Consider the following 24,195-nt stretch of genomic DNA (forward strand, 5'->3'; position numbering starts at 1 on the left):
TCCCCAATGGCTAGCAAATTCCTCCCTTAGATACTTGTCGAATCAAAGAAACTTCTTGTTTTGTAGGTAGTATGATCTAGCAGTGGCTCCTCAGCTTTTTCATTGTGACCAAAAGATCCGACAAGAACAATTTTAGAGGAGGAAAACTTTACTTGGTGCTTACAGTTTCAGAGGTCTCAGTCCATAGATGCCCAGCTCCATTGCTTTGGGCCAGAAGTGAGACAGAACATCAGGGCAGAAGGGTGTGACAGAGGAAAGCAGCTCAGGATGTGACAATCAGGAAGGAGAGAGAGAGAGAGAGAGAGAGAGAGAGAGAACTGCATTCACTATAGATAAAAGGCAGCCACACCCCACCTGCCTACAATTACCACCCAGTTAATCCCTATCAAAGGATCAATGCACGGATTGGTTTAAGGCTCTCATAACCCAATCACTTTACATCTAAACTTTATTGTGTTGGCTCACACATGACCTTTGGGGAGATACCTCATATCTAAACCATAAGAGCTCCTTACCCATATATATATATTCTTTTTTTTTTTTTTTTTTAATTTCCAGACAGGGTCTCACTGAGTTGCTGAGGCTAACCTTGAACTTGCCATCCTCCTGCCTCAGCCTCCTGAGCAGCTGGCATTACAGGAATGTGCCAGTTATCCTACTACTAACATACTGCAGAATGTAATGGCACTCCTTCAATGAATAATGTATTTAATAAGTTTTTTTTTTTTTTTTTTTTTTTTTTTAATTGCACACCCTACAGCCATAGTTAACACGTTTGGGAGCAGAAGGCGATAGAAGAAAGACACATCCAGAGGTTGGAAATTTTCTTCCTGAGAACAGAAACAAGTTGGTTTATTCTAACCATCTGTTAGGTCCCAAACTCTGTAGGGATGCTAGGTTGATGAGGTGGATTTTTTTTTTTTTTAAATTTTTTTGTTTTGTTTGTTTTTTGTTTTGCTATTGTTTGTTTGTTAATATTGGGTTTTTTCTCAGTCCTCTTCAATTCCTGGTCTCCAATCCCATTTCTTGTCCATTTCTCACGTCTTTTTCTGACAGCACGTCAGGACGTCAGCATTAACAGCAGAAGTACTGCCAGAGGGTTTCAGGGCAGTTATCTTTGCTTTGGGACTTGTACACAGATATTTAGTTTATTATGGCCAGTTCTAAAAATTTATGACCTATGAAAGTTTATTTTCGGTGTAATCGAGGTCAGAACTGAACATTTAATCTGAAATCCATATGTCACTGAGCTGCACAATATATTGAAGGCATTTTGTAACTGTAGAGGGCAGTCTTGAGGACAGATGGGGGCTCTGGAGTCAACAGACTTGGGCTCAAATTCCAGGGCCTCCACTCCGGGAAAATTTATGCGAGTTGCTCTTTTTCTTTTCCTCTATTTTTGTTTTAATAAAATGGAGTTGAGAGGGGCCATATTCTGGGCTTCAGGTTCTTCTAAATAAAACGAAAATGAATGATTTATTTGGTTATTTTTTTGACAAATGGTATTTTTTTCCCTTCCACTACTGGAGACTGAACCCAAGGCCTGGGATTAGTTCTTTAAAAATATATATATATATATTTTTATTTTTGAGGGTCTGACTAAGTTGTTAGTTGTCTCACACTTGGAATCCTCCTGCCCCAGCCTCCCAAGTTGCTGGAGATATGGGTATACCCTGCCATGCCTGGTGACAAAGAGTATTTTTAAGTGCCAGCCAGTACCCCTGAACAGGGTTCAAGGGTAGCACTTGTTGCTGTTATTATTAGAATACAATAGAACAGTCAAAGAAGATAGAATTGGCTACATGCCTAGCAAATTTGGGGGGGGGGGTTCTTGCTTAAAGAAGAGCTGCGAAGGATTTTAGTTTGTTTTGCTCTTAGATTACAAACAATAAATATAATGCTGTTTTCTCTGAGGTAACTTACAGTTGATGTAACTTATAAACCAGACAGTGGCTTTGAGAACCTTGAAGAAGAAAGAGAAGAATATGTTTAAGGATGGGAATTCCCCGACTTTGGGCTCCTCAAGCACATAGAATTTTAATCTCCTTGTAGTGTCCATTCAGTGCTCAGCAGAGGAAGCTCTCTGAAACTAGATGCTTTGCCAGTCCCTGCTTCCTATCCAGCCCTGTGATCTAAAGATTAGGCCTGCCATGAAGTTAGAGAGATAATTAAATATGGGGAAAAGACCAGAAAGACTTTGAAGTTAAATAAAACCCGTCATTCTTTTGCTTCTGTTAAGATTCTTGGAAATGATTTTGTCACCTTTGTATCTAAAATTGTAGGCTTAACAATGTGCCACCAGTTAACAGAGTTAGATGTTCCTGACACAGAGTAAATATCTGTGCAGTGAATGGACAAAATGTAGTTGAAATGACTCAGAAAAGAAAAAGGGAAAGAAAGGAAAGGCAAAGGGAATAAATAATTAATGGCAAGATGTCCAGACTGTCAACAGAGGAATAATGGACCCAGGTTGGAGAGCCTTATTGCTTTCAGCAGGAGGTAGCAGAGGGAAATGGCTTTGGAGTCCACCTGGGTTCAGATAGGTCCAGATACTAGGCAGTGTTGTTCAAAATTAAAATGGGTCATTTTCTTCAAAAAGCCAGAAAAATGTATGCTGAAAGGCACTAAAACAAAATGTGTCACCCTTCCTTCCTGCTCACGGTGTTTTAATGTCCTAAGTCAAGAAAAATTAAAATTTTCATTGTTGTGGATTATTCTGTTCATTTTTATCTTGTGCAATGCCAGTTTTAAATGCAAATAAAAGAGCATTTAACTAGTTTTCAGAATCACTGAAATTACCCTGTTCTTATCTCTTAGCTGGCACATGTATATTTCATTCTTACCAGAACAGAGGAGACACTGCTGAACACCAACGAGCCTGTGGGGGTTTTGTTGTTTTAATTATACTTCTTGAGCCATGCAGTCTAGCCACAGTTTACCGATGAGTACAACAGGCTTTCCTGTATCATCCTGTCCAGTGTGAGCAGTTAGTGAAAATAGGGAAATAAGAAAGGATATGATGGCATCCTTGGTCAATTTTCTTGGAGCTTTTTTTGTTGTTGTTGTTTTTTTAACACAAAGCATGGCCTCTGAGGGCGGTGGGATCCCCACGATTGATTACCTTGTATTTTAGCCTTGCTGAGCTCCCTGCATCAAGGCCAGCCCAGAATGCTGTGCACTAGGGCACCTCCCATGGGCAAGGCACAGTGGACATGCTGGTGCGCGCTTTCCGCGCATGTGCGGGCTTGTTTGCTCCCTCTCTTCCCATCACGCCTCACTTCCAGAGCACAAAGAACACTATGGAGAACTTTAAGACAGTAACAGAACTTTAAGTTGGTATGGCCCTTCTGAGTGTGGGGTCCGAGGTGACTGCCAAGGTCACATGCCCAGGACTTAGACCCTAGTGACATCTAAGGGGTATTTTGCCTCAAGGAGCCTCATCCCCACACTGTCAAGTTGAGGCGTTTGTAATAACAATTTGCAGACTGTTCTTCTTTTTAAATATAGGCAGGGTTCTGTTGCCCAGGTAGTACTATCCTTGGTACATGGGAAGCCTTTAATAAAAGTTAGTTCCTATCAATTCTACTACTAAGCAAATCTTCCAACATTGATGGTTGTATTGTCGTAAAGGCAGCCTAATGCAAATGCAAGCCAGAGTCATTAAATGTCACTTCTAGAATTGAACAGACTGCAAAAAACATTTTATAAGTCACAAATATATTTTATTATCTCTTTTGAAATGAGTCAGTGTCTGAACAATTGAATAAGCAAATAAAACATACTGCCTTAGAGGCTTTGGAGAACAGAGCTATTTTATAAAAATACAAGACCTGGGTTCCAGCCCCACATCTCTCAAAGCACAATTTGCTGTCCTCTCTGTACCTCAGTTTCTTGATGTCTAAAGGAAGAGTGTCAGATGTCTCACATGGAATCAGAATTGTCACATGATGTCATAGTGTTTTCCAACTAGGTTGGAACCTAAACTGAAAATGAAGCCATATACATCAATGAATGTGATAAGAATGTGATGGGGAGGAGAGATACAGTAAATTTGTTTTATCATTGCCACCAGGACTGAGTATTTGTCCTTTGTTAAGCACCGTACAGTTGTACAGTTTTCTTTACAGGTGGAACTTTTGCCTAGCAGGACTTATGCACAAATACATATGTCAGTACTATACAGACACATGCTATTTGGTGACCACAGTTCATCACCCTTTAGAAACTGTAAGCATTGCCAGGCATGGTGGCACATGCCTTTAATTCCAGAACTTGGGAGGCTGAGGCAGGAGGATTCCAAGTTCAAGGCCAGCATGAGCAATGTAGGGAGGCCCTAAGCAACTTAGTAAGTCCCTGTCTCAAAAAATAAAATAAAATAAAAATAAAAAACAACCAAAACAATGACTAGGGATATGGCTCAGTGGTTAAGCACCCCTAGGTTCAATTCCTGGTACCAAAAAGAAAACTCTGAGCATGTGCTGTCTCATGTTTTAAGGGTTCTGCATACAAACGACTCTCTAGGTGGCTGAAGAGCCTGGACTTAATTTTCTTATAAGACTCAGAGTTTTCTTGATGGAGTGAAAAACTATAGTGGGCCTGAGATGACTTGTAGTTTTTCATTAATGTTTAGAGCCAATTATTAAACAGAATAAAAGCAAAGGTCCTAAATACACAACGCTTACCCGCTTACTAGTGATTTTATTTCACTTTACTGTTACCTGCACTCATGCACTTATTGTTAGGTATCTTCTGTACATAACGTTGAGCTTTCCCAGATCTTGTCCCAGGTCTGCTCATTGACATCACACTGGTATACCGAAACTGACTGTGGTGGAAGTATTTACACAGAATGGGCAAATGCTGGCATTTGGGCCTCTTTCCCCACTCTCCTTCCCTGAGAGGCAATTGTAAAACATTTATCAGCATGCTGCAGAGTAGGAACCGCTTTAATGTAGAAGTTCCTCTTGGAAGATTTGTTACAAGCTGTGGCTTTTGTAGGCCATTACAGAACCCATCAGAGATTGGGAAAGGAGGAGAAGAGAATGAACATTCTTTGAGCATCAGTGCCTGGAAGTACATTAATTGTCTTTCGTATAGAGCCAATTAAAATCCTCTTAAAGACAGGATAAGCTGTGTGATATTACCCTACTCCTGTAGTTGAAGAAACTCATCTGTGGTTTAATAACTTGGTCATGTTGATATACCTAATGAATGAAAAACCAAAACAACCTGTGTTGGGAATGTATTTGAGTCCACGCTTTTGTGACTCAGGTGCTTATTATCTTTTCCAAATCCAGTTGAAATTGGAATACACTTGTTTTTGTTTTATTTATTGATCGATTTTTTTTTTTTTTTTTTTGCTGTGCTGGGGATTGGACCCAGGGCCTTGCACATGCTATACAAGTGCTTACCACTGAACTACACCTCTAACCCTGAAATTTGAACCTATTTTCCAAAGAGAACAGTATTAGATGCTATGATAAGATTTTTTGCAAGTATAATTAATACCACATTCATTCTTTCTTTCATTTATCTTTTTCTACACAAGACACTGAAAGTGAAATGTGCTAACCACTCAGCATTTGAAGATTTTGCACAGGGAGGAATAGTTAGGTATGAAGTGCCGTGGAAATGCAGGAAGGGACCAGGGAAAATCAGGCGGGTCATTTAAACAGGTAGCCCTCTCACGTAGGTTTGTGCTTGGCCTGACACGTGGTCTCTAGTGTTTGTTTCAGGGAAAGGCTGGTTTGGGTAGATGTGCTGAGAGGTCTCAGACTGTGGTTAGACAAGGTATCTGTGGGTAGTTTGAGCATTCCAGTTGGTGTGTTTAACATTGTTTCAGTGGGAAACATGCCCAGATTGCCAAACCTTCCCCAGAGGCACACCTGGAATGCAGCTCCCCTGCTTTCTAGCCTCTTCCAGCTTTCACTCATCCACCCACAGCCCTTTCAGGGACATGGCCCCCAATGGGAAGCTTTTACAAGGCAGTTCATGGGCCATGCCCCGGACATTGTGGTTCAGTAAGTCTGGAGTGAATCCAGGAAGTTGCATTTCAAACACACATGCTTAGAGATTCTAAGGCAGCGGTAAGTACCATGTGCTGGAAAATATTCCATAGCTTCTGTGTCATCTTTCCAAATACCAGGACGGGACACGCACTCAGTAATAACTCTCCCTAGTGCCACCTCACATTGACACCCAGTCTCTGTTGAATTACCTTGTGAGATGTTCAGAGCAGTTAATTCTTCTTCTTTTTTTATGGTGTTGAGAACTGGAGATGGCACAGGTTCATTAAATAGTTCCAGGTCCCCCTGTTAGCAAATGGGGACCCAGGCTTCTCAGTCTGCCAGTGTATTTTCTTTGGGTTCACAGAGATGCACTGTGACTACTGCCACCTGCTGTGTGGATACCACCTCCTGGTGGCCTGCTCCAGTTCCGACTTCAGAAGCACAATTGCTTTAGACTGGGGACCACCTGTGCCTCCCAAAATATTTTGAACTCTATTGGAATGATTCTACAGATTTAACATGCAGTAATTTTATTCTTGAGGTTTCTAGTTGCCACAACGTTCTGTTAAGCTACAGAACTTGAACGCACAGTCCTACACAACTTAATGGCAGTCCAGTCAACAAAGGATTAGACTGTGTGTATGATGATAGCCCCATAGGGTTCTATCACCTAAGTGACATTGTGGCCACCTTAGTCTGCATAAGTACGTGCTGTGATGATATTGACGACCAACACATTCCTCAGGACATATCCCATCATTAACAACACATGACTACTCAGAAAGTAAAATCCAGGGTTCATGCTAGTCAGGATCATTAGATGACAAGGAACGTATTGCAAGTAGAACACAGTTCTGTGGGTTTTCATTGTTTCAGTTCCTTCTATCACTTAAGGACAGAGAACAAAACAATGGGTATGAGCCAGGAAACCTATAATTTCATTCCATGGTCTGCCTTTAACTTGGATTTATAGGTAACTTGCTTTGTTTCTCCAGACCACAGATTCCTCATTTGTAAGAAGAGAAAGCTCAGGTTCCAGGAGAGAAGGAGAAAATGCCCCCACTGATAGCACGTTCTTTGACTCGTCTAAGACAAATAAAGTGTTTGTATCATTAAGCAATGAATTCATGGTTCTATAACTGTGTTCATTTATTTGCTAGTTGGGAAAATAGAAACCTATTTTATTTGTCAAATTCTTTGGAGCTAAAATAGTTCAGCAATTTGGTTTTTCCAGCATTGAGTCCCTTCTTGGTTGCACGGACGTCTCTCTCTCCATGTTTCTTTCATGTCCTTCCTCAGTTTAGTGCCCAGGTCATAAAGTAAAGCCTCATAGGACTATGTTCCTTTCAGCCCAGGCTGCTGCTATGCTTCCCTTAGGACTGATATTGTACTTTATTGCTGAATTGGAACTAAAAATTTTGCTGTAATGAGAATGACAACCAAGCCAGAAATGGTTTTTTGTTTTTTGTTTTTGTTTGTTTGTTTTTGTTGTTCTTATGCACATAATACAGTATAAACTCACTGTAGCTACACATGGCTTAACTGGAACTTTATATTCTGAGAAAGCAGAACATTCAGGGGGTGTATTTTTTTTTCCTTTGAAATCAAAGTAATAACCCTGCACTGTTCAGAAATGAATTCCAGATATAGATTTTTATCCAACTCATCTGACATTTTAAATAAATTTTAAACTGATGAATTCAGTGTTTCTGTGATAGACATCATAAACATTTTCCTTTTTCAAAAAGCAATCTGGGGAGTGTATATTTGTACTGTAGTTAATGCTGTGTTAAGTCAGTGTAATATAGCTGCTGCAAACATTTGTAGAGCAAAGGAAGAAAAGCTTTTATTTAAATCTTGCCAAGAGCAGAACTAAAATGAGCAAATGCACACTGGAGTGAGAGGCAACATAAAGATTGGTACTGTCTTATTACTGTAGTGTAGCAGCATTAGCATTTCATTTAAGTTGCATGTCACATGCGGAATCATCACTAATAATTTTACATCTAAGTGTGTGGTTTATAAGAGATGTTTGTTGAGTGAACAAATGTTGGATAAAGCATTTCTTTTCTGCCACAGAACTGTCATTTACTCAGCATGGAAATTAGATGCACATACCCTAATTGTAATATTGTTTGTATATTTACATAAGAATAAATGAACATCTGTTTTATTTAGTTATGAAATATTCTTGGCTGACATGGGTATCTACCATGAAGACAATTTTACCAGTTATTTTCACTAAATTATATGATTCTGGAAAAGAAGATTGGGTTATATTGTCTATTTAATCTCTATCATGTAGCACAGAGCTTGGATGTATAGTTTGTGTGTGTGTGTGTGTGTGTGTGTGTGTGTGTGTGCATGTGTGTGTATGCATGCATGTTGAATATCCTTCATTCCACATGCTTGGGACCAGAAGTGTTTTATATTTCAGAATATTTTTATTTCTATAATGAGAAACCCTGGGAAGGGACCCAAGTCTAAACATGAAATTCATTTACATTTTATGTTCACCTTATACACATAGTTTGGAGGTAACTTCATACCATATTTTGGGGGTGACTGCATTTCACTGTATGAAATCAGGTGTGGAATTTTCCATTTTGTGGCATCAGATCAGCTCCTTTTAGAAAGTTTAGGCTTTTAGAACATTTTGGAATTTGAAATTTGGGACTAAGGGTGCTCAACCTGTATGTCTAAATCAGCTATATACAACACACATACGCAAAAGTATATATATATATATATATATATATATATATATATATACACACACACACACATATATGTATATATATTGTGTGTTTGTGTGTGTTTCAGTGTGTGTATGTGTATAAATATATAAACATACATTTATAAATGAATATTCTATCAAGGAGTAGGTCAGCAGTTTCCGTGCCATGAGTTATTTACAAATTAGAAGACTGAGCTTCCCCTGAGTCAGAGAGGTTTCAGAGGTAAGGAAAATGGTTGGGGTGGGCTGAGCAGGAGAAAACGAAATACCTTATTTGACACATATATTGCAGTAGAAATCATCAGGTCTTGGGATTTATGATGTCATCTCAGACACTCTGTCTTCTCCTTTGATGTTCTCTCTCTCTGTCCCTGGTTGGTTTTCAGTCCAATCTGCTGATTTCGCCACAACTGTGGTCTTACGCTTCTGTTCCTCCTTGAACTTCAACATTGGTGCCCACGTGTGGGTGAGAGCATCGTGGGGTGCTATGGAAGTCAGCCAAACTTCTGTGCCATCAGTCAAAGCTGGGTAGGTGGGGCTGTATTATTATTTCCGCTTTTTGCTCTATTTCTGGATGTCACAAGTAAACTTTCAGTCGGTATGCTTGTAAAAGTTTCCATATCTCAATGGTATCTGGCTGAATTTTAGCCAAAACCATTTGTGGTGAAGGTCTTCACTGGGCTCTGATGGGGATGCCAAAACCCATCACATTTTTTATGTCATTAGATATCATAAAGACGTTGAAATTATGTCTTCAAAAGTTGTTAGTCTATTTCATAGAAGCCAGCATTTCCTTATCATGATATGTAGAATAAGCAGTTTGATCTTTATACAGAAGATCTATTAAGTAACCATGCACTTATGCAAATTGCAGTGTGTGGCATGTGGTTCTTGGCTGACTGAACCCACCACTGCTGAGGTTCCAGCTAGTTGAAGGGCATCCTGCCCCCAAGTGCCAAGTACCTTCTCTATCTGTTCATTCTAGCTTAACTTTTTTCCATCTCCAAAAGACCTTCCCACACTCCCCAACTGGAATGATGTCCTGATGTCTATCTGAGAACACCTTATTCATTTCCTTCCTGACTGCCTTCCTGGCTTCCTGGCTTCCTAGCTGAGCATGTACTATGTGCTGGGCACTGTCCTAGGCACTGAACAGGCCGTGGTCCACAAGAAAGTCTACAGCCCATTGGAGAAGAAAGGCAGTGAACAGATAATCCTATCAGGGCAAGATCAGTATCAGAAACCAAAACAAAGCCATCTAAGAGGGGTAGAGAGGATGAGAGATTGTTGGAGGAAAAGCCTTTCTGAATAGTTGGCATTTGAGCTGAGACTTAAGTAAAGCCAGAAGGAATCCAGACGGGTTTCTAGAGGTGCATTGTCCCAGGCAGAAAGGAGCCCGTGCAAGAGCCCCCGGGGTGGCAGGAGTTGAGGGTGCTCATGAAGCACGGAGGAAGGGGGCTGGAGCAGGGCTAAGAGATGACAAGCGGGACCACACCAGGAACACCCTTAGATGCCAACTCAGGAGTGTTTTAGTTTGAAGGAAAAGGAAGAATAATGGAGGTTTGGGAAGAGGGGTGGCCACATTCAATTTACACTTTCAAATCGCCAGTCTGCCTGAGGCATGGAGCATCTGCAGAAGGGAGGCAGGAAGGAATCGGGGAGAGCAGCTCAAAAGTTATGAAATAAGGGAGGATGTGGGGACCACAGTGGGTCGTGGAAAAGACCCCCATGTTGTCAGAGGCTAGATATTCTGAAATTGGGGCTGGTGGTTGTTGGCATTGGTAATGGGTAGACGTGGAAAAAACAATCAAGAATGATACCAGTTTTTGACCTGGGCAACTGGGTGAACAGCCATGCTGTTTCCAGATGAAGAAGACCAAAGGAAGAGAATAATAAGTATTCTGTCTGGACATTAACTTTGAGATTTCTGAAAGGCATTTTAGTACAGCCATCCCATGGGAAGTTGGTTATGTGGCTCTGCAGTTCAGTGCAGAAACCAAGACTATAGACAATCCCCAATTTCCAGTAGTTCAACGTATGGTTTGACTTACGATTTTTTGACTTTACAATGACCCGAAAGCCTATGCACTCCCTAGAAATGAAACTGAATTTTAAATTTTGATCTTTTCTCAGGCTAGCAATATACAATATGATTCTCTTTCATGAGCATCAGGCCAGGACTTCCAATCAGTCACAAGATCACAGGGGTCAACAGCTGACACTCCCCAGTGTGCTGTGTTGCTGAGCTCAGATGTGCAGTAGATTCGATGCACTAAATGCATTTTTTTTTTTTTTTTTTTTGGTTTATGATCTTTTCAACTTGCCATGTTTTCTTCAGGACAGGACAAAACTCCATCAGAAGTCAAGGAGCACCTTTACATATAAATGTAAATGACATCCATATACAGAAAACGTTGCACAAGTATAACCATGCATTTATGTCACAGGTGTATATTTCCAATTCATACCCACAAGTATTCAAAAAGTGCACCTTTAAATTCAACTCAACAGCTATGCTTTGAGACCTGATTCCACTCAGTATTGGGAAATTTAACTGCCAAATCAGCCAACCCTTCTGATTGGTTAAATAAAGTTGACTTATAGATACAGGTAACTTTGGTTTGTTGTTTCCCCTGTAATTCCTGGAGGTGTGGAAAGCCTCATGACACAATGGGGGGTGTTAAGGGGGGGTTGTCTGTCCCATGTTGGCTTCCACCTGGTCTCCTTTCTTCACAGCATGGCATGGGCAGCCTTCTACTGCCAGGCCCGACACACCCTGGCCTGCAAATCCCCAGTAGGTCTGTGGACCGTCTACTTGGAGGCCACACATGGCTCTTCTCCTGTGTCATATGGGCACAGAAAACTTTGGTGCACACAGTCATTTGAGAGCTACGTTGTGCTTTGAAGTGCAGAGTTTCTGCCGCACGTGGTCTTAGGAGAAGAGTAGAGCAAGATCCCTTCTAGATTCGCTTGCCAGACTTCCTCTGGGTCTTAACCCCAGTGGGGAAGTTCTAGAGAGATCCTCGCCAGCATCTAACTCTTCTGGTCCAGCTCCCACTCTCCTTTTCCATCAGCCCAGAGGTGGTTTTTATCTCCTCTTGGACAACAGGATACAAGCTCACCAAGTATTCTTCCCAACTTTGTTCTTCTCTCATTCCTTGAAATACCGTTTTTGAAATTAAAAACCAGGAGTTGACATAACTGTCCTCAGGTTCCATTATGACAATTATCCTTTGAGGATGGGAGGTCCTCCCATCCCTGTGGAGGGAGGAAAGGAGGAAGGTCATAGGGTAAAAGGAAATATGGTGGGGGGAAATAACTTAAGACTTCACCATGTCATACAGAACCAGAGAGCAACGTGGAAAGTCCTTCTCTGAGAAGTTTCTTGGAAGCCTTATGTTTTAAATATTAAAGTTGACTTTATATATCTCACTCCACATGTGTGCTTCAATATAAAAATCAGTGTGTTTCTGTCCTCCCATGTCTTCTGTTAAAGTCACCACCCAGGAAGACGTGCCTGGCCTATCCCATCACTTCTGTGGATACTATATCCCATCACAAGGAGCAAGGTATTCATTAATAGCTTGGAATTTTTGCTGAATAAGGATTTAAAAGTTCCATCCTTAAAAGCAAACATCAGGAGTGTTAATTCTTCACTACCATACTCTCTGAAGGGCCTTGCAAAGCAAACAACTAGCATCTGTACTTGTCCAGAAAAAGATTTACATGCCTGTGATTTTGCCACATGTACCTCTGCATCTGCCTAGGTGATTTTGTGTGTGTATTCCAGGATCATCTTTTCATTTGTATTTATTTTATGAAACAAAACACTGACTAAGGTTACTGTGACATAATTGTGAAATCTAGATATTGACTATTCCTCGTATCATGAAACCTGAACAATTGGTGGGAAACTCAAATTGAAAATTTCCTAACATGGTTTTTCCTTGACTGTTTTCACCAACATAGGAGGTGAAGAGAGCAAACATTCATTGTCCTCCTTTTGTCTACCTGAGATGGCACCAGGTACCATCTGAGTTTCACCACATATTAAGAAGTGGGGCTTTCATGCACCTTCACTGTGACCTATGTTTCTTGTCCTTAAAATGCTCTCAACTGTAGTTCTCAGGTGATGGGATTTAAGGAAGACAAATAATAACTGCTTACCATCTTAGTTGGGGCAATGGAGTCAAACTACCCCGTGTGTCACTGATGAAGCCATGCTCTGCATGTGGCCTGGGTGTGAGGAGCAGATGGGATTGCCATTGCTTCCCTTTCCCTTGTGCACCCCAGTCTAAACCTTGGACCAACCCATTTGAGGGACAGTTTGGGGCTTCAGATGTTCATACCATCATCAGTATTTCTTTAATCATTTCTGTGCAAATGATTAAAGAGTGGGAAAAGAGGCTGGGGTGCCACTCATGGGTGTCCCTCAACATGGAAACAGGAGCATCAGGAAAGACTCCATTGTCTCCAGAAGTTGGGTTCAAGATGGTACCTGTAATGCTTGGCATCGTTGGTATTTTTAGGTATTTAATGTTTATGGGAGTAACAATAAGTACTCTATTGGCACTTTCTTATTTAAAATTTGTAGTCAGCATATCAGAGATACCTGTACCCCCATGTTTACTGCAGTACTATTCACAATAGCCAAGGTATGGAAGCAACCCAGGTATTCATTGATGGATGAATGGATGAAGATAACGTGTATAGAAAGATGATCAGTCACAAATGAACCACTTCTCAGTTGCCAGTCTTTGCTCATATTAAAAACAACTGACAAATGTTTAGTTTTTGTATCTAATCTCTGATTAATAAAATGTTTATAAAGTTTATTTTTTTTCAAAGAGGTGTAACTCAGTATGATAAAGTATGGCAAAGTAAACTTTGTTCTGTAATAAAAAATGTGGTATATATGTATATACATAATGCAATATTATTCAGCTATAGAAAAAAATGAAATCCTGCCTTATGCTGCAATGGTCAATATGTTAAATTAAATAAGCCAGAACCCGAAAGACAAATGCTTGGTGTTCTTTCGTATATATTGAAGCTAAAAAAAAGTTGATCTCAGAGTAGGACAGTGATTACTAGAGAAGGGAGCTGAGAGGGGACAGAGGCAGGTTAGATAAAGGAACCGAGTTACAGTTAGGAGTAATAAATTCTGCTGAGTCAGCAGAGCAGAGGGATAATCATCCCAATAACCTATTATGTATCACATGAAGAACTAGAAGAGAGGAGCTCAAAGGCTCCAAACATAGAGAATTGTTAAAGAGCTGAGAATACTAATTCCCCTGATTTGATCGGCACGTATTGTATTAAAATGTCACACCATACTTCATAAATATGCTCTATAATATTATGTTAATTAGGAAAAAATTAAAATGAAACAATAATAATACAGGTCACAACTCTGATGCTGGGATAGTCTTCATTTTACAGAAGATGAAGCTGAGGGTCACAGTAAAGAAATGTGCCCAAGTTCTCACGGATCTTGAGAGCCAGGTCCTGGAGCCTTGTGACCGTAAGCTCAGTTCTTCTTGGCTTTCACAAACCACTGTGCTATAAAGTTATTTTCTTGGCTGATAATGTTATCCCATGAAAACTTTAACTAAATCTGGAGTCCAGTGTAAAGTGTTCACTTTGTTTCTTTTTTACTCTATCAGCAGGAGTTGTAACCTAAGGAATTTGGAAATAGATAAATGTAGCATCAATGACCATCAATTAATGATTTCTCTCTTATTTTTATAACTTTTTACAACTTATCTTAGAATTTTACTTTTTACATCTTTTGTTAAATACCTTAAATATGAAATAAAACAGAGAAACCAATATAATAAAGAAATCCATGTACCTAGGTTTAGGGCCTATTAATATTTTTCCATATTCAGATCCTTTCTTTTTTCCTTTTTTAAAATTTATTTGTTCTTTTTAGATACAGTAGAGTGTATTTTGAAATATTATACCCATATGGAGTATAACCCATTCTCGTTAGGATCCTGTTCTTGTGGATGTACATAATGTGGAGTTACACTAGTTGTGTATTCATATATGAACATAGGAAAGTCATATCTGATTCATTTTCTTGTCTCTCCTATTCCCATCCCCCCTGCCTTCTCTTCCTTCCCCCCTTTCTAATCCAATGAACTTCGATTCTTCCCTTCCCACTCCATTACTATTTGTCAGCATCCACATACCAGAGACAAAATTTGACCTTTAGTTTTTTGGGGATTGCCTTATTGCACTTAGTGTGACAGTCTCCAGTTCCATCCATTTACTGGCAAACACCATAATTTCATTCTTCTTCATGACTGAGTAATATTCCATTGTGTATATGTACCACATTTTCTTTATCCATTCATCTGTCGAAGGGCATCTAGGCTGGTTCCATAGCAGTTAGAATGGCAATTATCGAGAATACAAGTAATGTTAAATGTTGGTGAGGATGTGGGAAAAGAAATACATCGCTTGTGGGACTGAAAATTGGTGCAAGCACTATGGAAAGCAATATTGAGATTACTCAGGAAACTTGGAATGGACCCACCATTTAACCCAGATATCCCACTCCTTGGTTTATACCCAAAGGACTTAAAATTAGCCTACTACAGTGATGCAGCCACACCAATGTTTATAGCAGCTCAATTCACAACAGCTAAGCTATGGAACCAACTCGGATCCTTTCTTTATAAGGAAAGAAATACTTTTGCACTGATGGATGCCTCCTGCTTCCCTTGCATGCATCCAAATCTTTTCCCTCCTTCCTCAGAGGTAGCTACTAGGTAAGTTTATATTGTATTTTAAAAATTTACATAAATGGCCCAATTTTGTGTGTTTGCTTTTGCAGCTTCTATTTTCCCCTTAGGGTTACTTCTGAGATTAGCTCGTGGAGATAGAGCAAGATACTTAGTTTTTGTTTTCTTCTTAAATGTATTTAGTTTTATGTATCTCTTTCCACACAAAACTTTTTCCAGTGCAAGAAACAGATGACCATGTGGGGTCTTTGAAGTCTCCTGAAAAGGCTTCCCTAAGCCCACTTTCTTCTCTGGGTTCTTGTGAGAGGTCTCATTGGCGTGAAGAGATATTGGAATCAAATCTGTAGTATCCTTTTTGTTCATGCTTTTGTGGCTCAAGCACTTCCACCTTAATTTCGCCCAATCTCAATCATTTCCCCACAGACAAAACATCATGTGATATATATCCAACCTTACCTTAGGCTTAAAAAATTATTTGTCAAATTATAGCAATTAAATTAGAATAAGCTGATTAGCCCAATAAATCCATTAGAAGACACTTATGAGCCATTCAGACTAGGACAGGTTTACTTTTTAGGACTGAAACACCAGAGAGAGGTCTTTACTTAGGATTTAGTTAGTGTTTATTAGCTTGAGTCAGGCACTAGTGTTTATCTAAACTGGGATGTGTCAATTTAGGGCATTCAGGGTCATTTAAAAAGAGGGATGCTTACTGGTGCATACACATGGCACCAGAGCACACACAGTGAAATCCATGCTTGTGATGCTACTTGTTCCACCTTCACAAAATTTCAGAACCAGGACAGAAAAATGACATTAACTGAGTTCTCACTTTGGGCCGGGCTAAACATGTCACATTTTTTATTACTTGTTCATTTCATCTGGCAGTGATGATTCAGCATTTGACCCAACATTTGATGAAGAAACCGAGGCTCCACGGGCTTATCCAAAACTAACACACAGCCCACCATGTGACCACTGGGATTTCTGGTCAATCCTACGTTTCCTTTGCTCCTCCTGATGGGTATTGTCATCTAGGTCGCTCCGCAATCCCAGCCCTGGCTCCCTGCTGGAGTGGTGCCAGCATTCCTCCACCATCACATGCCCGTCCACTGCCAGCCCGTGGTGATGCCCCTTCTGGGCTAGGATCCTCCATGTCTTCTTTAAATGGTGGCCCCTGCTGGCACAGAAGCCTCCTTGTCAGAGCCACCAGCTGAACATCAATACGTTTACCCCAAAGCCCACTTGCCTTTTAGGAATCCAAGTAGATCTTTCAGGCCTCAAGGGCAGGTCTGCACCTTTCCTTCTTCTTGACAACTAGATATGAGTGCCAAAGCGAATTTATCCCTCCAGCCATGAGCCTGGGCACAACGCTGGTATGAAGTGTAAATATTTGAATGTTAATTATCGAAAAACAAACAGGACACCGTGTCCAAAGCAGATGAATGCTGTCTCAGGAAGCCAGCAGACCCTGGCTGGTAGGCAGCTTGTGTTCTCTTTGCACAACCAGTGATAGACGTCTGGAATCGTTTCCACCTCTCCCTCCCCCATTGGAAAGCTGCCCAGAGTGACTCACGTGTGTCTTTGCCTTTAAAGCTCTTTCCCATCTGCCCTGCCTCTTGAGCAAAAACCCCATCCTGCGGAAATTATCTGAACCTAGAAAGACAATGTCATCAGCCTGGAAGAGGATCCCACCCTGTCCAAGCTGAGCCCACTGCATCTATACCTTGTGTATCTACTCACCCCAGGAACATTCGACCCAGGTGTCACACTGACTCGAAATGACCAATACCTCTTCTGTACCGACGCGTCCACATCCGACTCTAGACCTCCTCTTCACTGAAGCACTTCTGGATTGCTTTAGTCCATATTTCTCCTCCATACATTCAGTAGTGCTGGGACTTAACAGCAATGCAGTGAATCATGGTGCCTTCCTCCCTGGCTGGCACAGTGCTGGGGATCATAAACTTGGATGCCTACAGCCTCTCTGGAAATGTGTGTAGGTTGGCAGCCCATGGTGACCAGGCAAAGTCCCACTGGGGAGGTGTCCCAAGACATCTCCAGTGACTGCTGGGAGCCTCCCTGGGAATATGGGTTTCTCAGGTGAATAAGAACAGGGATGTCAGGGGATGGATGTGAGGGGATGAACTGGTCTGGTTAATCTAGGGAACTTACCTGCAGTTAGGCATCGTAGTTCATGGCAGAGAAGAAAAGAAGTCATGTAAAGTTGAGCCGCACAAGATGGTTCATGCGGTGACCCCAACAATTCAGGAGGCTGAGGTAGGAAGATCACAATTTATCAGCCAGCTTCAGCAATTTATCAGGGCCCTAAACAGCTAAGCAAGACCCTGTCTCAAAATAAAAAGGATGACGCTCAGTGATAAAGCACCCCTGTGTTAAATCCCCACTACCAAAAAAAAAAAAAAAAAAAATTATAAAGTTGATCGTTGCATAGCACCTAGCATTTTTTTCTAGCTTTATGACAGTGAAAAAAAAAGTAGCTTTGGACAACGAACCAGAAAAGAACCTCTTGGAGCTTCTGCTTTTTGTATGCTAGATAGCAATACTGATGTTTACTAAAGAGCTTATTGTAAACTAAACTGAAATGAACTCTAATGTGATGGTGCTTGTGAGGTGCTTGGTATGACGCCTGGCACGCATGGATATTTGGTGAATGGCAGCCCCTGATCACTGCTGCTGGTTCACTCCACAGCACCTTGAGTAGTCCTGTGGCTGCTGTTGAGAGTAGAAACCCAGCCATCCAGCAAGCTCGCCATCCCACACTCAGTGACCCAACCATACCTCGAGAGGCCCAAACACTCCTGCCAGGCTGAGAAGCACAGCAAGCTAGACACAGCCTCCCTCCTAACCCAAACAGGAGCCCACACACTGGCAATCCCAGCACCATACATTCCCCCATTTATTTTATTACTCTTATCTTTTATTTCACTTATTTCAAAAATATTGGTTGGAACCCTTCCATGACCCAACCCACTTTGGTGGCCCAAGGCGCCTTCAAGAGGCCTGCAGTCATCCCCACTGGAGCAGGCTCACATATCTGAAGCCCTGGTCCCAGAGTTTTTAGCCTATCTTTGCCAAGCAAGGTCCTTCGAGTCTGTCAGTCCTAGTAGAACGCCTCCTAGCACACAGGTCAGGGAAGCCACATCCATCTGGAGTCACACAGCCCTGAGTCACAAAGAGGAGGCCCCACCTGTTATGGGACTGCCCTTCCTGGGACAAAGGCCTGACAAATCCTGCCCCCTAGAAAAGGATCCTGGGGTCTCATCACCACACTGCCCTGCTGACCTGGCTGACCTTTTCTTTCTCCTCTTCCGGACATTAGCTTAAGAATGGGCTAGGACTAAAGAGAATGGATGAGGGAGTGGACTCGACTTAGCGTTTTGCCTTTAGCAGTATGGAGACTTTCATATATGATGAAAAATGGAAAAACGAAAGGGCCCGTGGTAAAAGGAGACCAGGAGGTGGTGATGAGATAGAATTCCAGCGGGGGAGGATCTTCCTCTCACACAGACTGAGCGTTTTCTCAGATATGTGACAAGAGCTAATTTTAGAAAAATGATTCTCGAAAGAAAATGACTCCCGAAGGCTATTAAGATACAAGAATGTCTCACTATAGCTCACACACTAAATCTTTATTATTTCAACATTAAAATAAATACCTAGCTTTAAGATTAGTCCAGACATCTCACACACACACACACACACACACACACACACACACACACACACACGGGTGTTTTTCAGACCCACAGAAAACCTGACCAGCTGGCATTTATAGCAGACACATCAGTCAAAGTGTGTTTGGAAAAAAGAAGGAGAAGAAGAAGATTCCATTCAAGAAAGCTGGCAATAAAGCTTGTCAACCGCGGGGCTTGAGAGGGACATCATTAAAGCAGAAAGGCCTAGAATTAACCTCTCTCTGCCCTTGAACAAAATAAGAAGTTAGCTGCGTTAACCTAAGCTGCATTGTAATGTTCGTCTGCAGCAGTGTTTACATTTCATAATTTCATCTGACAACTTGTGATAAATTGTGCCTTTTGGAAAATGTGATTTCTTTCAGAACAATTGGAAGGAGAATTTAAACACCCTTTTGTACTAGTCCTGAATATCCATGAGGGACTGCAACTCATTCCTTTGCTTGAGAATTAGTATGGAAGATATGGGCACCCACCAACCTTCCTAGGCAAGTAGAACAATTAAAATCATTTGCAGCAGCGGGGCACTTTTGATTTGGCCTGCAAAAATAGAAGTTTCCTAGAGGGTTGGCTCAAAAAAGAACAGAAGTGGGAGAAAGAATGGGGAGGGGAAAAAGTAGTGCCAACAGGCCAAGAAGATCCACTGGGAATCCAAACCTTCCCACTGCCAGGTAATAACATTGGAATTGCCATGGGAAGGAAGAGAAAGCCACACCGCATCCGGTTTGTGTATAGCCTTACCAGAGCTCTTCCCAGGCGAAACCTGGCAACAACTCCACAGCCTCAGTCACTTAAACCATCATCGACAAAGCACACGTGAAGGTCTGATTAGGGAGCACTTTTCCATTGGTGCCTGGGGACAGATGATCTGCCTGATGGGCCTCTTATACCTCCCTGATGCCACTTATATCACACCAGCTAATGATGGCATGTTAGCAGTGAGTCTAACAGAAGACTTTGTTTGAGCTGTGTCATTACGATATTTCAGATGTACTGTATTAGGGGAAAAATACACTTTCTATTGCTTAGCCAAACCTCCCTTTCTATTAGGCTGTATTTTTCTTTCAAAGAAAAGCATGATGCATGGATTTCACATTGATGGCAAGCCCTACCTCTCTTCCCTGGGTTTGTTACAGATATGCTGATGACTGGGACCCACTGTACTTAGAGTGATTTCTGTAGCATTTTGCTAGCAGAGGATTTGCAGTTGCCTTGAGATTTAATCATTTTGGAGAATGTTCTCTTAATTAGCAACAGAAGGTTTGAAGCTACAGAAGTTGCAGCAAAGGCTGTTGAGATTATTAAAAGTTGAAGTCTAATCACAAATGAAAGCAGCAAACCCGTTCCGTTCTATAATTACTGTGGGAGCCACATGTGTGTTACCTGACGAAGCAGCAGCATTTTGCATTGGGATCCTTAGGACTTTTGTGGAGCACAGAGGACTACGTGGATCCCACCCCTTTCTGCTTCCTTGTACACCAGGCAGAGAGAACAATCTGTCCCGAGGTTCTGGACGCACTGCAGGCCCCTCTGTCCCTCTCTTTCTGTGTGTCCCAGATACCCTGCAATTCTCCCTCCCCATCATGTCTGCCATCATCTCCCTTGACAAGCGAGGCTTCCCATCTCTTCTGCTGGAAACGAGGTGTTTTCCCATAATGAAGTCAGTATCTGATCATCTGAAACTTTTTCTGGAATTTAGCAGGTTCACCATGGCTTCCTGATTCCACTAAACTAAAGGCAATGTTAATTCATCTATGGGGAAGGGAGGACCTGGCCCTGCAACCCAAAGTTCCTGACTGTCTCCCAACAGCTGAAGGCTTCATTTTCCTTTTGCACACCCCTCCACTCAGCACACTCCTCACCTTTGTCTATGTGTTTTTAAAAAATTCTCTCAAGCTAATGCTGAAATAAGGAAATTCTGTTTCCCGTTCTGTAATTGCCCACCAAGCTGCTGCTGAGTGCAGGGAAATTAGGAAATGATAATTCCCAACCAGAAGCAGAAAGATGGCCTTTTAAATGAAGGACTGCAGACTTGGTGCCAAAGAATTTGGCCTTTCCCCTGGGTTCCTGTCCTAGAGCTTCTAAAACTTTTGGAAATTTCCTAAGTAATAGGAGGTAACTCACATAGCATCCCTAGATAGCTTCAGGTTGGGAACTGATCACCTGAAACACAAGGTAAAATTACAGAGTTTGAAGAACTTTGGGGAACTTGGGAAGAAGAGGGGTGCTGGAGGTTTGAATTCCGTCGGATGGCCAATAATTCAATCAGTTATGCTAATGTAATAAAACCCCAATAAAATCTCTGTCACCAAGGCTTAGTGGAACTTTTTGGTTGGTGAACATTTCAATGTGCCAGGAGGGAAACACATAGATTTCACAGGAGGGGGTTTGAAAACTTTGAATTCCCTCCAGATAGCACCCCATATTATCCTTATGATAAAACTATAACCATAAGTACAATACTTGCCTGAATTCTGTTAGTTTTTCCAACAGAGTACCAGATTTGATGGGTGTCAAAGGAAACTCCCAGATTGGTAGCCGAAACGTAAGAAGCTGGCATTCAGAGCTGGCATTCAAAGTGAGGACAGACTTGTGGATAACTGAACTCTTAATTTGTGGAGTGTGTGCTAACTTCAGGATGCTAGTGTCAGAGTATAGGAATTCACACATCTACAGTGCAAACAGAGCAATTGCTATTAAAGGTAATTTTCCAATTCTATTAGGTATCTTGAAATACTGGAAACTTCTAGACCTTCCTGTTGGGCATTACAGCTTGAATCACTATCTCCTGAGTTGGCAAGTTAGGCTGGTAATGTAGAAGATGCTGCTCCAAGAGTGGCCTCAGACTGCACGTTAGCAAACTGCTCATTACCAATTGCCAAAGTGATGTTACGGAGAACTGGTGAGTAAGCACTTAGAAACTTGGACTGACACTGGACTTTGCCATGACATTCAGGCATAGAAAGAAATATAAATATATCAGACAGTGACAATATGGGGGGGAAATGATCCTTTACCACAGATAGTTTGGGGAGCCTAACTTAGAAACTATAACTTCAGTTCGTATGAGCAGATGGAATCAGAATTTAGTGTTAAAAGTGTGAACCTTACAGCAACCAGATTGGGCATGTAATATCTGCTGCAGGCTATCTCTGTGGTTTTGAGAGCTGCTTAGCCTCACTGGGCCTTAGCTTCCTCATTTAGAACATGGACATAGCAATATTTCCTAACTTACTAGGTGCTAAAAAGACCAAATGAGATCATCCAGGACAGATGCTAAGTACAGGGCCCAGCACAAATCAAGCTAACTGCTGGTATTTCTTCTGAGTTCATTTCCTGGCATTGGTGATTCTGTCTTGGTTGTAGAAGTAGAAGGGTGTTATTTGGGGACACTGTTGAAATCAACATGCACCCTGGCATGACATTCATCCACAGTCACCAGAGTCTCTGAGGTTTTTCTTCATTGGGTGCCATACATGGTATGTTCCAGGCAGCCCTCTAGAGACCCAGGGTAGTGTGAGGAATCAAATACAGTTTTCACCCCTCAGAAATGCTCAGCGCTCCTGGTGTGCAATGTAAGCTTGAGCTTTTAAGATAAGAACGGAGAAACCATACTTCATTCTTCTTCTTAGCTTTGCCAAATTGGAATTCTATAAACAGATGCAGGGGGATTTTGTTGGAATACCTCAGAGTGGTGGGGGGCCAAATGCATCCCTGAGATACCTGGGGAGGGTTTTTATCTCCCAAGATTCTGGGCTGAGATGGTGAGGCAAGGCAAGGATAGATAGAACCCCCGAATTTAGTGAAGCTGCCAAATGATTCTGATTTTGATGCCCTGTCAGTCCCCCTCCCTGCCAACAACAATGCCCAGGTTAGTTTGTCACCAGCAGCATCTGAGCAGGGGCCACACACTGACTAACCTGTAGCTCCTGGTTGTGTTTCAGATTCCTCCCACCTCCCTGTGCTTCTGAACACCCAGCCGCTGACCCCAGAGATCTGCCATGAAACCACATTTGAAGCAATGGAGACAACGAATGCTCTTTGGAATATTTGCGTGGGGGCTCCTTTTTTTAGTGATTTTCATCTACTTCACTGACAGCAACCCTGCTGAGCCAGTGCCCAGCACCTTCCCCTTCCTGGAGACCCGAGGGCTCCTGCCCATCCAGGGCAAGCAGCGGGCCATCATGGGCGCCATGCACGAGCCCTCCTCGTCCAGAAGTTTGGATGCAAACAAGGCGTTGCCAGGTGGACATCCTGCCAGCCCCTTTCACACAGGTCCAATGGACCTGCAGAAATGGGCCCAGGCCCCAGATGGGTTCGAAAATGACGAGTTTTTTTCATCGCAGATGGGGAGGAAATCTCAAAGTGCTTTCTACCCGGAAGACGACGACTACTTCTTTGCTGCGGGTCAGCCAGGGTGGCACAGCCACACTCAGGGAACTTTGGGGTTCCCCGCCCCCGGGGAGCCGTCCCAGCGGGAGGCCGCTCCGCCAGCTGGAGCAGCACAGAGAAGGCATGTGAAGAAGAGGCACAGGAGGCAGGGAAGGAGCCACGCGTTGGAGGAGCGCGAGGATGGGGACAGGCTGTACGCCTCCATGTCCAGGGCTCTCCTGTACCGGCTTTGGAAGGGGAATGTCTCCTCCAGAATGCTGAACCCGCGCCTGCAGAAGGCCATGAGGGACTACCTGAACACCAACAAGCACGGGGTGCGCTTCCGTGGCAAGCGCGAGGCGAGGCTCAGCAGGGCCCAGCTTCTGTGCGAGCTCCGCAGCCGCGTGCGCGTGAGGACGCTGGACGGCACCGAGGCGCCCTTCTCCGCCCTGGGCTGGCGGCAGCTGGTGCCCGCGGTGCCGCTGAGCCAGCTGCACCCTGGCGGCCTGCGCAGCTGTGCGGTGGTCATGTCCGCGGGCGCCATCCTCAACTCCTCTTTGGGGGAGGAAATAGGTGGGTCTCACCACGGGGATGCCAGTCTCCCCGTCTTG

General features: G+C 42.5%; 1 protein-coding gene across 7 annotated transcripts in view; it reads left to right on the forward strand.

Moving 5' to 3' along the window:
* The window catches only part of ST6GAL2 (ST6 beta-galactoside alpha-2,6-sialyltransferase 2), a 136,686-nt gene that overhangs the window by 15,929 nt on the left and 96,562 nt on the right, over positions 1–24,195 (forward strand). For all 7 annotated transcript variants that reach the window (XM_079110381.1, XM_079110377.1, XM_079110380.1 and 4 more), the window contains exon 2: positions 23,158–24,157. In XM_079110381.1, coding sequence (XP_078966507.1) covers positions 23,215–24,157 — 943 coding nt within the window. In that variant the 5' untranslated portion in view covers positions 23,158–23,214. The remainder of the gene's footprint in view (positions 1–23,157; positions 24,158–24,195) is intronic.

The sequence above is a fragment of the Sciurus vulgaris genome (genome assembly GCF_902686455.1).
Source record: "Sciurus vulgaris genome assembly, chromosome: 14".
In the NCBI taxonomy this organism is placed as follows: domain Eukaryota; kingdom Metazoa; phylum Chordata; class Mammalia; order Rodentia; family Sciuridae; genus Sciurus; species Sciurus vulgaris.